Consider the following 14,258-nt stretch of genomic DNA (forward strand, 5'->3'; position numbering starts at 1 on the left):
GTGCGGGACCAGCTTATGCTGTCCATGTTGGGATGTGGTTCTGCAGCACATTGTCTTGTCCAGGGCCAGTGCTTATCATAAGAGCTTTTGTTTATGAGGCGACTGAGCACATAATATTGATTTTTTTTCTGTGTTAATGGATGGGGAAAGGGCATAAATAATCCCTGACGAATGCTATTTCAGAAATCAGTTCCACTTGGCTTTGAAATCACTTCCTGCCTCCCCTCTCCCTGCCTGCTCCTCCCCAGTGCTCAGACCTCAGTTGTCTTCTCTTCTCTTTCCACACACGACTTTCCCTAGGTCGTGTGTTCCTTGGTGAGGGTGCTGGTTGGAGTTTTGACGTAAGAGTAATTCTTTGTCAGGAGAGACTGTCCCAGATGCTGCAGGGCATCTCCAGCTCGTGCCCATTTAATGCCAGTGATGTGTCCCTCCTACTTCCAGTTATCAGGCAACCGGAAGTACTCCCACACAGTACCTGATGCCCCTAGTTGAAAACCGCTGCAGGCCGACCTCATCTGTTCCAAGGCTTTTACTGTCTGTATTCTAAAGACTCCAAAATGTGCCTCCCAAGCTCGGCTCACTCTTGATTCAGGCTTATGTAAGTTGATTCAGGCTTATGTAACTAGCTGTTGACTTGCCTCTGCCCGGGGTTCTACTAGGATCTCCACTTGTGTCCAAAAGTTGTTTTCCGGATCTCCTCTGCCCTGTCTCAGAAAATGAGGACTGCATTCTACTCAGTGCTCTGGGTCAGCACCTGTGGAGTCTTCCTTGCTTCCTCTCGCTGTCTCAGCAAATGCCCCTAGGCTCTCTCTCAAAATATATTCATTGTCTGACCTCTTTGCTCTACCTCTAGACCACTACCGTCTCTTACCTGGAGAAGACTCCCCTGTGGTCTCTCAGCCTTCACCCTTGCCAGTGTACACTCCAGAAGGATGGTGTTAAAATCCCAGTTGGCTTCATTTTTTTTTTTCCTTCAGCCGTGCCTTGTGGCATGTGTAAATCTTAGTTCCCTGACCAGGAATCAAACCTGTGCCTCCTGGATTGTAAGTGCAGAGTCTCTACCACTGCACCACCAGGGAAGCCCTCTGTCAACTTCTCATCGCCACTCTGCTCAGAGCCCTTTCAGGCTTCCCGAATTCTCCCTGAGCATGCACTATTGGCCCTGCCCTTCTCCCTTCACTCCTTTTCCCTGGCTACACCTGCCTCCTTGCTTCTCCCCCGACCAGCAGGGCCTTTGCACTTGCTGTTCCTTCCACCTGGAGTGCTTTTACCCTGGATTTTTGCTAATTCACTTCCTTTAGCTACCTTCTTAAATGTCACCTCCTCAGAGAGGCCTTCCCTGACTACTTTTTCCAGAGTAGCACCCTGACCCCAGCACACTCTTCCTCCTTGCTGCCCTCCTTTATTTTTCTTAATAAAGCATCTGTTTGGGTGGGTGTCTGTTTATTGCTTGTCTCTCTAACTGGAATCTAAGCTCCATGAGGTAAGGAGCCTTTTTGGTCGTATTCTGTGCTCCATCCCCAATAGAGGCCTGGCCCGTGATTGATAAATGAGCAAGACGCCCAGACCCACATTGAGATGGTTCTCACTTTGCTGTTCTTCCAGTCCCCCTACTTCGCCTTTTTGGTCCTGTCCAGAGGGCAGTGGGCAGGTCGTGCAACCCTGATGCAGGTCCTCCTCCAGGTGCTTTCCCAGGGTGTCCTGGTGTGGCTCCATCAGCTCTGCCAGCTATTTTCTCTCTCCCAACACAAAGTAAGCTGGCCTCTGAGCAACTGTAAGAATATAAACCCATCCTGACATTTCTATGTTTTATTCCTTGCAGAGCCTTCTCTGCTCCATCTTACTTTACCCATGAGTCAAATCCACCTTGTTATCTCATGTTCCAGCCTCTGTCAGAGAAGGAGGAGGAGGAGGATGGAGCCTGAGGCAAGCACACTGACAGTTGTAAAGGCTGCAGCCTGACTGCTGTGGAAAGACATGGTTCAAAAGCTTAGCCATCTCCAGGCCTTGGTGTTGTGGCAAAACCTACGGACTTCAGTGGCACAGCATCTCATCTCATGTTTTCAAAATAATGCTGACTAAGTAAAGGTTGTCATTAAGGACAGTGAACATCCTTTATTAGGCCCTAGTGTGTATCAAGCACATCACCACTTATTTCATCCTGAATAGAGGTTGATGACGACTTCTTTTTGTCATTGAGGAAACTGAGTCTCGTGTATGTTAAATCATGTGTCAGGGTCACTTCTTCAAAGTCCTAAGGATGTCTGATGGCAAAAGGAATACACCTCAGTAATCTGGAACATTTGCCATGCAGGTGGTTCTATGATTCCCCAAGTCTGTTGGCGGTATAACACACTTCCCTAGTTATGAGCTGACTGTATTTTTCCCTTGCACTTGGAGCTTGGTGAGCTGGCGACTAGCACTGAGATGTGTCTGGCATCTGTTCACTGTTCCCCAGGATCAGCAGCAGGCTCGCCAGTCCCAGCTCGCTCAGGACGAGCGCGTTTCGCGCTCCTATCTTGCCCTGGCGACGGAGACGGTGGACATGTTCCATATCCTCACCAAGCAGGTCCAGAAGCCGTTCCTGAGACCTGTGAGTAGAACCTTCGGGGTATTTGTTTTGTCTGTTGGATTCAACATTCAGAACCTATCAACTTAGAACTAAATATAGTCGTCATTGAAATTTTGGGTGTTTTAGCATCACAGTCACCGATCAGTTAATTCTGTCACTGAGTTTGTTCCCAGTTATGTAATTGATATGCACAGCACTCTGCTGATACACTGAAGTCTGCAGGCAGTCACTTTTAATTCACTTTCTGCTGAGACAGCACATTGGATTATTAATGTTGAAGCTGTGGCATATTTTTATCATTATTGATTCTTGTGTTTTATTTATAAGAAAAGTATAAAGTGACATCAATTGGAAATTAGAGTTTATTAAGTAGAAATAATTGACATATAAGATTTTTGGTTCTCTTCAGTGTAGCTTTGTTACATTCAAGAAGTCAAAGGTTATTGAGAGCCTTAATTAGGGTTTATGATAGGTCACTGGTAGACAGAATGTTTGGCTTTGACTTGATTGAAGAGACCTGGATCCTGTTTCTGAAGTCAAAGCTGAGAGGCATAAATGAAAATCTCTGCTATGCTTTGACCACCCCCTCAACACACACACACACACACACACACACACACACACACACACGGAGTTTAGGGGCGTTATAATGTGGCCACGACAAGGGTAATAAGGAAGGCAAGAAAGGGACCTCAGATTTGGTATTTCCTCTAGTTTCTCTCTCTTTTTTAAAAAGAAATTTTTGGATGCACAGCACAGCATGTGGGATCTTAGTTCCCCAGGGATCAAAACCGTACCCCCTGTAGTGGAAACACAGCCTCAGCCACTGGACCTCAGGATAGTCCTCTCCCTGTTTACTCTTACCTTCAGGATTATCACCACACCCTGGCCTGGGTGCAGCTCGCGAGATGGGCCCCCTCCCCTGTCCCCTTTCCATTTCATGTCTTTTCAAAAATAGATTTCAGCACAGGAGCAGCAGAGAATGAAGCAAACAGTGCATCATTAAAAGCATAAGAACACGGCAACTCATTTAGACAAGGTATTTCAGACACTTGCTTCCCTTAAAACCTTGCAAATGGAGTTTCTATAAACTTTTTCTGTAAAGGCCAGACAGTGAATAGTTTATATGTTGTGGGCCGCACAGTCTCTGTCTCAGCTACTAACTCTGCTGTTACTGTGTTCCAGTGACTGCCTCAACTGAGGCAGCAGGCCGGATTTGTCTTACAGCCCGGAATGTGCCAGTCCCTGCTCTAAGTCATGTTGTATTTTATGTTCAGGTGCCCCGATGGCAGTGCCTTCTGGTTGTTTAGAGGGTCGGAAACTATAAAAAGTATTTGAGAGACTTCCCCGGTGGTCCGGTGGCCAAGATTTTGAGCTCCCGACGCAGAGGGACCGATCAGGGAACTGGATCCCCCATGCCCGAGCTAAGAGTTCACATGCCTCAATGAATATCGAAGATCCCTTGTGCCACAGCTAAGACTCCACACAGCCAAACAGATAAATAAATAAAAAGAAATATTTAAAAATATCATTTGAGACTAAATTATCATAAAGCCTTTTGTTAGCTCTAAATTCTTCATTTTTAAAGGAAATTATTGAAAGCTAAGTCTAATATTTTCATGTCAGTTAAAATTAATTTTTTTCAAGATCTACTCACTGATCGGAGCTGCCACACACGGGGGTCGTGGTCTCTGCCCCCAGGCTTTGCCTCTGCCTGCCATCATCTTTCTTTTTCCTTTGCTGTACTGTTTTCGCCTTCTGGGCTGATCTTGGCTGGTCAACACAAAACTCTCCCACTTCAGAAAGAAAAATGACCAGTTATATTCTATTCTTAATCACTCTTTTATCTCATGGTTTCTTAACAAATATAGGAATACGGTGGGGGAGGGAGGCGTAAGAGGAAGAGGATGTATGTATATATATAGCTGATTCATGTTGTATACCAGAAACTGACACAGCATTGTAAAGCAATTATCCTCCAATTAAAATTTTTTTTAATAATTTAAAAGTTATGGATGTATTATGAAGACATAGAGTATTTGGAAATTGTGGATCAAAAATGATAGTGTTTATAGAATAATAGCATGGATATATTCATCTTAACCCAAGGGATGACATTCCATCATACTTCAGTGAAGAATAGTAGATTAAAGAATATATATTTATCAAAAAAAAAAATACAGAATACTATACTTTGTGCAAGAGTAGGTCCTTTAAAAGCCAAGTTTAAGTTGAATTTGTATAGATCCAGTCATTAAATTTAATGAAAACCTTGTTCCTTAAATAGAAGCCTTCAAGACTCATATTTATGGCCACTGTTTAATACTCTTGAAGTGAGATTTCCCCTCTCTGGTTTCCTTAAAGCAGTGTATGCCCACGTGTAGTAGTCCTGTATCATCTAGTGGGGTTATGGCATGTTACTTCATACTTACCTTCTAGTTGTTTCATTTGTTTTGTTTCACCGGCTTGATTTAAAACTATTCAAGACAGATTTTATCTTCTCTTTTATATTTCTCTGCTCTTTGCATCTGATAAAAGAGAATGGTGCATATTGTCTAAACTGCCAGGAACATTGGAAATTTATAAACATAATACGTAAAGATGGCTGAAAGAGCAGACTCAAACTTCTGTGACTTGTTTCTCAGCAAATTCGAAGTGATTGTTGTTTTTATAATTAAAAACATGAATTTAAAGAAAAGGTTGCTTTTTTGGTATTTATAAATATTTCATCAGGCTGCAGCATTCTGTTAAGCATTAGAATTGTTGGCTTAGAAATGGAGAGTAAAGAGAAGGCTGAATAGAATGTCCTTCAGCTTATATGATGTAGCACAGGTAAGGGATTCTTTGAATGTCTATCCTGTCAATTCCTGGCCCTGCAGTCTCTGAAAGGGGAGTGTTTGGTCCTCCTTACTTGACCTGACAGCTTGACTTGCCCTGTTATCCTGTGATTCCCTAGGAACTTGGACCCCGATTGGCCGCGATGCTGAACTTCAATCTTCAGCAACTCTGTGGCCCGAAGTGCCGTGACCTGAAAGTTGAAAACCCCGAGAAATATGGCTTTGAACCAAAGAAGCTGTTGGACCAACTGACCGATATTTACTTGCAGCTGGACTGTGCCCGGTTCGCGAAAGCCATCGCTGACGACCAGGTCAGTGCCTGGGGGGCGGGCGACTTGAGTTTGCTTCCTTGTGGATGTCCTGGCAGACTCCGTGCACATCCCTCTGTTTCTGGATTTTCCCCACTGGAAATCAAGGAAGGGGACACATTGCAAAATGTAGCTTGGAAAGTTTTTAGGATGTAAAAAATAACAGCCACAGCGGCAAGGGAAACTTGTCTGGTGTAAATGGAGATGAACAGGTGAGCTCTCAGATCCATTTCCAGTTGAGTTTGTAACCTGTCATGGTAAGGGCCTTGCTTGACAAATCTCTTAAGCTCAGAAGAAACCCTGTTTTCTCAGGGAGTCTCTTCAGCTTCAGTGCTGCTGTTAATTCTGTGGTTCCAGGTTTCAGACCTTGTTTGTTATTTTTACATCCTTCCCTCCCTTATTCCTTGAGTTCTGGTGATCACATCCATTTTGTGGTTTTCATTTCCACAGCTGCCAATTTAGTTCCAGCAACCCCAGTCCAGCCTTGATTTTTAATTTTTCAGAATCTACGGGGCTTCTTCTCCCTCCATGTTCCTCTGTCCTGCAGCATCTTCAGCACCTTAGTAACTAATGGTTATTAACCACATGTCAGGGTTTAACCTCCTTTCATGGTTTCACTTTTGACTCTCACAAAATCCTGAGATACAGATTCCCTTGGATTCCTCACGCCCTTGGAGGCACACAGAGGTTAGAGAGCCACACGGTTAGCGTGGGGCAGAGACAGGGCTCCTCCCCAGTGTCTGCCCTGAGTCTGTTCTCAACTTCTCTGCTTTCTGCTTAAAATGCCCCAACGTTCCATGTTCATTTCCATCTCTCCATCTTTGTTCACGTTCTTTTTCCAGATATTACTCACCTCTCAGGGTAACTGTCACTAGGAATTCCAGAAGGTTTGTTGTTGTTGTTGTTGTTGATTTATTTATTTACTGGCTGCCCTGCACGGCATGTGGGATCTTAGTTCCCTAACCAGGGATCGATCTTGCATCTCCTGCATCCCTGCATTGGAAGCACGGCATCATAACCAGTGGACCACCAAGGAAGTCCCCTCCAGAAGGTTCTTTACTTACATATCATCTAAAGGTCAAAATAGGGAAATTGCAGGTCCTTTTTTGTGTTTTTCCAGTAAAAGCTTTATTGAGACATACATCACATGCGTAGTAGGTACTTTTAGATATAAGCAGGAGATGTGGTCTTGACAAAGTACCTGCAATGGAAAAAAACCACATATGTCTAAAATAGTTTTTCTGCAAAAAAGTAGTGGTAAAGGAACAGGTTAGGTGTTTGCAGTTATTTTGAGGAGATACTGAAATGATTCTCCCATCTGCGACTGTATAATACTGCATATATTGAGAAATGGAAGATAAACGGTAGTCTTAGGAGGGCCAGGAAATGGAAACGCTCACCATGTGAGCTCAGGGCGTCCGCCTTGGGCAGCAGGCCGACTAGAACGGGGCCTCAGCCCAGCCAGAAGTCAGGGGTGAGAAGTCCCCAGGGACTCTTCCCCTCTTACAGTCAGGGACTCCAAAGGGTCATTAGCCAGCTCCCTCTTCTCCTGGTAGGTTTTACTGTGGCCACCACAACACAAGAAGTTAATGTAACACAAAGCTTGCAGTGTGGATGAACACAGCATACCCAGTGAGACAGTGAAAACCAAAGGGTTGCTTCCTACTGCTTTCCTTGGTGACCAGTAAACCATCCACACTCCCTGGTAATGCCTGTGGATTTTGGTGGTGGCCTGTGGTGGCCCTCAGGTCTGCTTCAATGTCTCAGTAGCCCTGTTCTTCCAGACCCTTGAGGCAACCACACAAGTGCTGGTGACACCATGGGGAGAAGAACACTTTTTAAGTGGGTTTTTTGCCGCATTGTACAGTGTGATGTTTGTCTTGATTTTTGGACACTTTGCATTTATGTTGGCTGTAAGCCAGTGAGGGGCCTGCCAACTGGATTGTTTTGGAAGAGAGTCTGGGTGGTGGGGAGTGGCAGAAGGATGGAAGACTGGAAGGCTCCAGGGAGGTGGTAGCGCTTTGTTATCTCCTTTGGGGGCAGTGCTGTTGATTTGCTCTGGTTCCGTCTGGTGTGTCTTATTTTCCTGGGAAGACAAAAGGAAGAAGAAAGTGGCAGCCGAGCAAGAGAAGAAGCAGAGAGCCTTCCACGCATGAGAGCGGGTGGAAGACAGGTGCCCAGGACAGGTGACAGGAGACACCAGTACAAGGAGCCCTGAGCTTTACACACAGGTCTGAGCAGAGCGCCCCTGGTCAGGATGGGAGGAAGCGGGGCGGGCAACAGGACAGCTGTGCCCGAAGCCTGGAGAGCCTAGAAGAGAGGTCCTAGCCTGATTTGGGAGCCGTGTCCAGGGCTGCATCTCCCTGTGCTTTCCGGACAGATGGATGGCAATCTGATGCTCCTGGAGCACTGTCTGTTAACACCATGTTTCGTGAAAAAATGATAGTAAAGAGCCCACCTGAAATCTCACTTCTCCTATGCACTTTTTTTTTTTTTAATTGAGGTGAAAGTCACATAACACAAAGTGCACCACGTTGACGTGTACAATCCAGTGGCATTTACACAGTCACAGTGTTGGACAAGCATCCCCTCTCTAGTTACAGAACATCCTGTCACTCCCGTAAGGAAGTCTTGTATCCATTAAGTAGCCACTATCTCTCTCACCCCAGCCCCTAGCAACCACTAAACTGCTTTCTGTCTTTATTTTACCTATTTTTATATTTGCCTATTTGCCTATTCTGGATACTTCATATAAATGGAATGATACAATGTATATAACTTTTTTGTCTGGCTTCTCTCATGTAGCATGTCTTCAAAGTTCCTCTATGTTATACATGTATCACTACCTAGTTCCTTTTTTTTTTTTTTTTAACATTTATTTATTTTTGGCTTTGTGGGGTCTTCATTGCCACACACACGGGCTTTTCTCTAGTTGTGGAGAGCAGGGGCTACTCTCTAGTTGCGGTGCACTGGCTTCTGTTGTTGTGGAACATATTGACACGTGGACTTCACGTGTTGCAGCACATGGGCTGTAGAGCACAGGCTCAGTAGTTGCGACACAGGGGGCTTAGTTGCCCTGTGGCCAAGGGGTCCTGCTGGCCCAGAGATTGAACCCATGTCTCCTGGTGGCTCAGACTGTGAAGAATCTGCCTGCAATGTGGGAGACCAGGGTTTGATCCCTGGGTCAGGAAGATCTCCTGAAGAAGGAAATGTCTACCCACTCTAGTATTCTGGCCTGGAGAATTCCATGGACAAAGGAGCCTGGTGGGCTACAGTTCATGGGGCTGCAAAGCAGTCAGACAAAGTATTTGTGTAAATACCTATTTTCAATTCTTTGGGATATACTTAGGAGTAGAATTTCTGAGTCATATGGTAATTCTGTGTCTAACAGTCCCACAAGCCCACGAGTAGTGTACGAGGGTTCTAATTTCTCCACATCCTCACCAACACTTGCTATTTTCTGGTGTTTTTGTTCTGTTTTGTTTTTAATAGACACCCTAGTGGGAGTGAAGTGGTATTTCACTGTAGTTTTGATTTGCATTTCCCTAATGACAAGTGCTTGTTGGCCATTTGTGTATCTTTTTTGGAGAACTGTATATTCAAATCCTTCATCCATTTTTTTCCCCTTACCTGCACCAAGTGGCTTGTTAGATCTTTTCATGGACCAGGGATTGAACGCAGGCCCTCGGTAGTGAAAGCATGGAGTCCTAAACACTTGACCACCAGGAAATTCCCCTTTATCCATTTTTGAAATCGGATCCTTTCTGTTTTGTTCTTTATATATTCTGTGTGAGTTCTTTAATACTTTCTGGATACTAGACCTATACCAGATACATAATTTGCAGATATTTTTATGTCTAATTTTGTATTTATTCTGTATGATCCTTGATGTCAAGGACAACATCTTTGCTTGCTCTCCAGTCCCATCCACGCTGAACTTGAAGCAGCAGCTCAGTAATCTATATATGTTTGATTAATTGATGCTGCTGCTCTTTGACACTGAATGCCATGTCCCCTTATCATAAGTGCCCTTTGATTTCTGATAATGTTTATCCACTGCTGTATCTTAGAAGTTGACTCTACAGCAGGCACAAGTCAGTCAGTTAAAAACTCAATCATCTTTTTTGCGGGGGTGCCACGTGTCATGTGGGATCATAGTTCCCTGACCAGGGATTATACCCATATACCCTACATTGGGAGCACAGAGTGTTTAATCACTGTACTGCCAGGAAAATCCAAAATTTCTTTTGAGAAATAAGAGTGGGTGATGTTTTCGAGACCACCAGCTGAACAGAGGCATTCAAGGTGAATCATCACAGTGGTGTGGACAGCAGCGGCCACGCTGTGCGTTTTTGCCCTTTCAGCATCTGACTGTGAACTTCTGGCCGTTTATTTCCCTGTGACGTGAAAAATCACTCAGTTGTGTCCGATTGTTTGCGACCCCATGGACTGTAGAGTCCATGGAATTCTCCACGCCAGAATACTGGAGTGGGTAGCTCTTCCCTTCTCCAGCAGATCTTCCTAACCCAGAAATCAAACTGGGGTCTTCTGCATTGCAGGCAGATTCTTTACTAATTGAGCTATCAAGGAAGCCCTAGGGGATGGGGATGGTGGCTTATCTGGCTCATAGTAAGTAGATACAAAATAAAATATCTGTTGAACTAAAGTAGTAATTTAGTTTCAGAAAACTACAACTATTATTGCTAGGCCCAGGCAAAAAGAAAAACACTTGGTCCTTTGCTCTTTTCCCACATGGATTGAATAAGGAACATGGGTGTGTATGGAGAGAGAAAGTGAGTGTGTGCACTTATTTAGAAACTGAAGTTTAAAAAAGGATAGAAGGAAGACTGAGGACTTTGAATACGCATTCTGAGAAAACGCAAGCACTAAGATGAATTCATCCCACAGATGTATGTTCTTGTGAATCCTCATTTAGAAATCACAGGTCACTGATTTAATCATTCCCCGCCTATCTTTGTATCACTAAAGTGGCACGTGGCCAGTGTAAATGCCAAGTATGATATACTTTGCTGTTTTGAAATGGCAGTGATTGATATAAATTAGGCACCTGTAGAGTAGGTGTTACTACCAGCATTTTACACCCAAAGAGACTGGAGCTAAGGAGAGTTAGAGCCTTGCCTAAAACCACACAGTGGGTAGATGGTGAAGCCAGGTTTGAAGTCCAGGGTCGCCTGGATCTGTGGTGGGGCTTACCCTGCTGGTCATCCCTCCCACTCTCACAGGCATAATCCCTGTCTGCTCCAATCAGCCAAGCCTCTGACATTTAATAGCATTAAACTAAAAGATCTTAAAGAAGCATCAAAGAATGGGAGAAAGCTCCTGTTGATTATGAACTCTGTTTGGGTTGATTTCACCATGTTTACCTTTAGGGAAAAGAACTGAACTGTCTACCTCCTCTTGCAGGGTATTGGGTCTCTGCGTGCTGTGCATAGTCCTTCAGTTATGTCCAACTCTTTGCGACCCATGAACCTAGCCCACCAGGCTCCTCTGTCCATGGGGATTCTTCAGGCAAGAACACTGGAGTGGGTTGCCATGCCTTCCTCCAGGGGATCTTCCCAGCCCAGGGGTCAAACTGAGGTCTCCCACACTGCAGGCGGATTCTTTACCATCTGAGTGCCTTACGAAGACTGAACTAGACTAGATTTCCTTTTCTTTTTAATATTAAAATTTTAAGAGAAATGCATGTGTGCTGTAAAAGTAATTAAAAATTTTTTTAATTCCTCTCATTTGCCTCAGTCCTAAAGCCGCTTCCAGAAGTAATGACCTTGTACAGTTTGGTTTGGATTAGCCCAGTCTTTATGTATTTATAGCCATGTCAAAGTATACTTATATATACTGATAATTTTAGGGCTTTTTCAGAAAACAGAGCCTACTTTGGATGTTTTCTGCAGGTTTATTTTTTCCATTTATATTTACATCTCACGTTGTCTTTCCTCGTTTGCAGAGATCCTACAGCAAAGAGTTGTTTGAAGAAGTTATTTCAAAAATGCGGAAGGCAGGAATCAAATCCACCATAGCGATAGAGAAGTTCAAGCTTCTGGCTGAGAAAGTAGAGGAGATTGTGGCTAAGAATGCACGGGCAGAGATTGACTACAGTGATGCCCCAGACGAGTTCAGAGGTGAGTGGACCCACTTTTCTTATACCAAATTCTTTGATTTAACCTGAAACCTATGACATTAGAAGATGTTCTGTGTTCTCCTTGCTTTTTGAGACTCTTGGTCTGAAATTGAAATTACCATTGCCTAATTTTAGTTCATATTATAAATGACAAGGGGGAAAAATGCTTAGCCTGATTTCAAACCAGATAACGGCCCTGAAAATTCTAAGGTCAGCCTTGCCTTTGCAGGCAGGGATTCGTATGTTCCAAGAATTATGAGGAGTACTAAGAGGAAGGGTTAATTCTAGTCTGCCACCTTCACTGCTTGCTGCTGTGTCTGTCTTACTGTCTTTTTTTCTCTAATTTTTCCTCTCTGTAGCTGACAGTAGCTGTCACTCAGTAGCTGACAAAAGGGTACTTTCCTCTCTGCAAAAGGCCAAGTGTGTGCTTTTATCTAATGCTGATTTTCTTCTAAACCTCGGGGCCTGGTCTGGGCCATTTGGTTGCTGCTCTATTTTTCACTGATAGGAGGGACTTTGTTTTGTATTCTTTTTCAGTTGTAGGCACTATTGTTTGATTAGAATTTGCTTTGTCTCTGTAGACCCTCTAATGGACACCCTGATGACTGACCCCGTGCGACTGCCCTCCGGCACCATCATGGACCGCTCCATCATCCTGCGGCACTTGCTGAACTCCCCCACGGACCCCTTCAACCGGCAGACGCTGACAGAGAGCATGCTGGAACCAGGTAGAGGAGGGTAGAGCTTGAGCCGCAGTGCCTGCACCTGCCCCAAGTAGTGGGGCCAAAAATCCTGTATCAGAGAGTAACCAAAAGGGGAAATTTAACAAATCCAGACACTCCATGGTTTCTGACACTTTGTAACGGAAAAGACACAAAGCATTCTTTGCTCTTTTTCGCTATAGAATTCCAGTCTTTACTGTTCATGTCCTCTTTGTCAGTCTTCAGTTCCGTGAGGGTATAAATGGCCCTTTCTTTATAGTGACCTGCAGGCATCATCTCTCAGGAAAAGGCCATCCAGGGCATTAATTCTTTCCTTTTCTTTTCTCAGTGCCAGAACTGAAAGAACAGATTCATGCCTGGATGAGAGAGAAACAGAACAGTGATCACTAAACCACCCTGCCTGCCCACCTTCTGCTGGAAACAGCCAGGGCCAGCGAGGCAAACCGGAGCGATGGTGCACATGCTGTTCAAACATTGGAGGCAAAATACACCATGAGCCCACCCAGAGCGACCAGACGGTGGAGACCTGAAGGGACGTGAACAAGAGGAGGAGCCCAATTCCTGTACATATATTTAAGTGACAAACGTGGTCAAAAGCTTGAAGGACACACTTGATGATTGCTTGTATAATAGAGCACGTCCTTCATATGTCACAGTTTGGGGCTTTTGCAGCAGAAGTCTTTTAGTGATTGATGACACATGGGTCTGGGCAGCATCCCTTTCATCTTTTTTTTTTTTCCCCCACTAAATCCAATATCCGTTGATTTTGATTGTGATTAGAGAACCTTGGACATTTTGCTGCTAAAGAATCTCCCCCCTCCTACCCTCTTCCTGATCCTACTTGCACTGCTGTGGATTTTTTTTTTTTAAGTGAAGCAAAAACAAAAATAAACTCCTTTCCTTGGCCCTCCAAACATATATTCTGTGAGATAACTGTGCCTGCAACAAGTGTTAATCCCGGGATCGTATTTTTATATCATATTCACGTATTTGTTTTTTTAATTGGTGTTAGATGACATGATTAATAAAAGAGGCAAGATATTTTCAGAATTTGAATTTTAGTTTTTTTTTTTTTTTCCTTTCAAAATGTCCTTTAATTTTTTTTTTTTTTTCCTAATTATTCTAAACAAAATGAAGAGTATCTTATTGCTCTGGTCATTGTAGTAAGCCCACTATCAGGAATCTGAAGAACAGCTGCAGCAAAGGAAGCATTTAAGTGTATCAGGATTTCATGTCTTATGGTTTGGGTGTTGGGGGGTTGGGTTTTTCTTTTAATGCTCTGTGACATTTCTAAATCTTTACAGTTATTCTATGAGGGTAAATAAATTCCTCAACCCTGAGTCTCTGAGTTCAAGGCAGGGTTGTTTGTATGGATGTGTCCTGTGGGGCTTGGCCTTACCAAAGCAAAAAAGGGTGCAAGAAATGTGGAAGTATGTCTGCTTGTAAAACACACACGCACAGACACACACACCCACACACACGCACATAAACATAAAAGACTTTTTGTATTACTGCTCTGCACTTACCATACTTGAATTCTTGAATTTCCTTTGGGGTAAAAGAGGATTTTGAAACCATAAAGTGTTTTGAAAAAATGAATTCTACAAAACATACTTTCTTTTCCTTTTTCTCCCCCCGCCACTCCACAGACAGTGTCCTCTGTTCAATTCCTAACGCAAA

General features: G+C 43.9%; 1 protein-coding gene across 2 annotated transcripts in view; it reads left to right on the top strand.

Moving 5' to 3' along the window:
• Positions 1-13,918, top strand: part of UBE4B (ubiquitination factor E4B) — a 121,741-nt gene extending 107,823 nt beyond the window's left edge. For both annotated transcript variants that reach the window (XM_006076707.4, XM_006076708.4), the window contains 5 exons: positions 2,459-2,593; positions 5,529-5,720; positions 11,683-11,857; positions 12,438-12,584; positions 12,907-13,918. In XM_006076707.4, coding sequence (XP_006076769.1) covers positions 2,459-2,593; positions 5,529-5,720; positions 11,683-11,857; positions 12,438-12,584; positions 12,907-12,968 — 711 coding nt within the window. In that variant the 3' untranslated portion in view covers positions 12,969-13,918. The remainder of the gene's footprint in view (positions 1-2,458; positions 2,594-5,528; positions 5,721-11,682; positions 11,858-12,437; positions 12,585-12,906) is intronic.
• The last annotated feature ends 340 nt before the right edge of the window (positions 13,919-14,258 follow it).

This window comes from Bubalus bubalis, chromosome 5, assembly GCF_019923935.1.
Source record: "Bubalus bubalis isolate 160015118507 breed Murrah chromosome 5, NDDB_SH_1, whole genome shotgun sequence".
Lineage (NCBI taxonomy): Eukaryota > Metazoa > Chordata > Mammalia > Artiodactyla > Bovidae > Bubalus > Bubalus bubalis.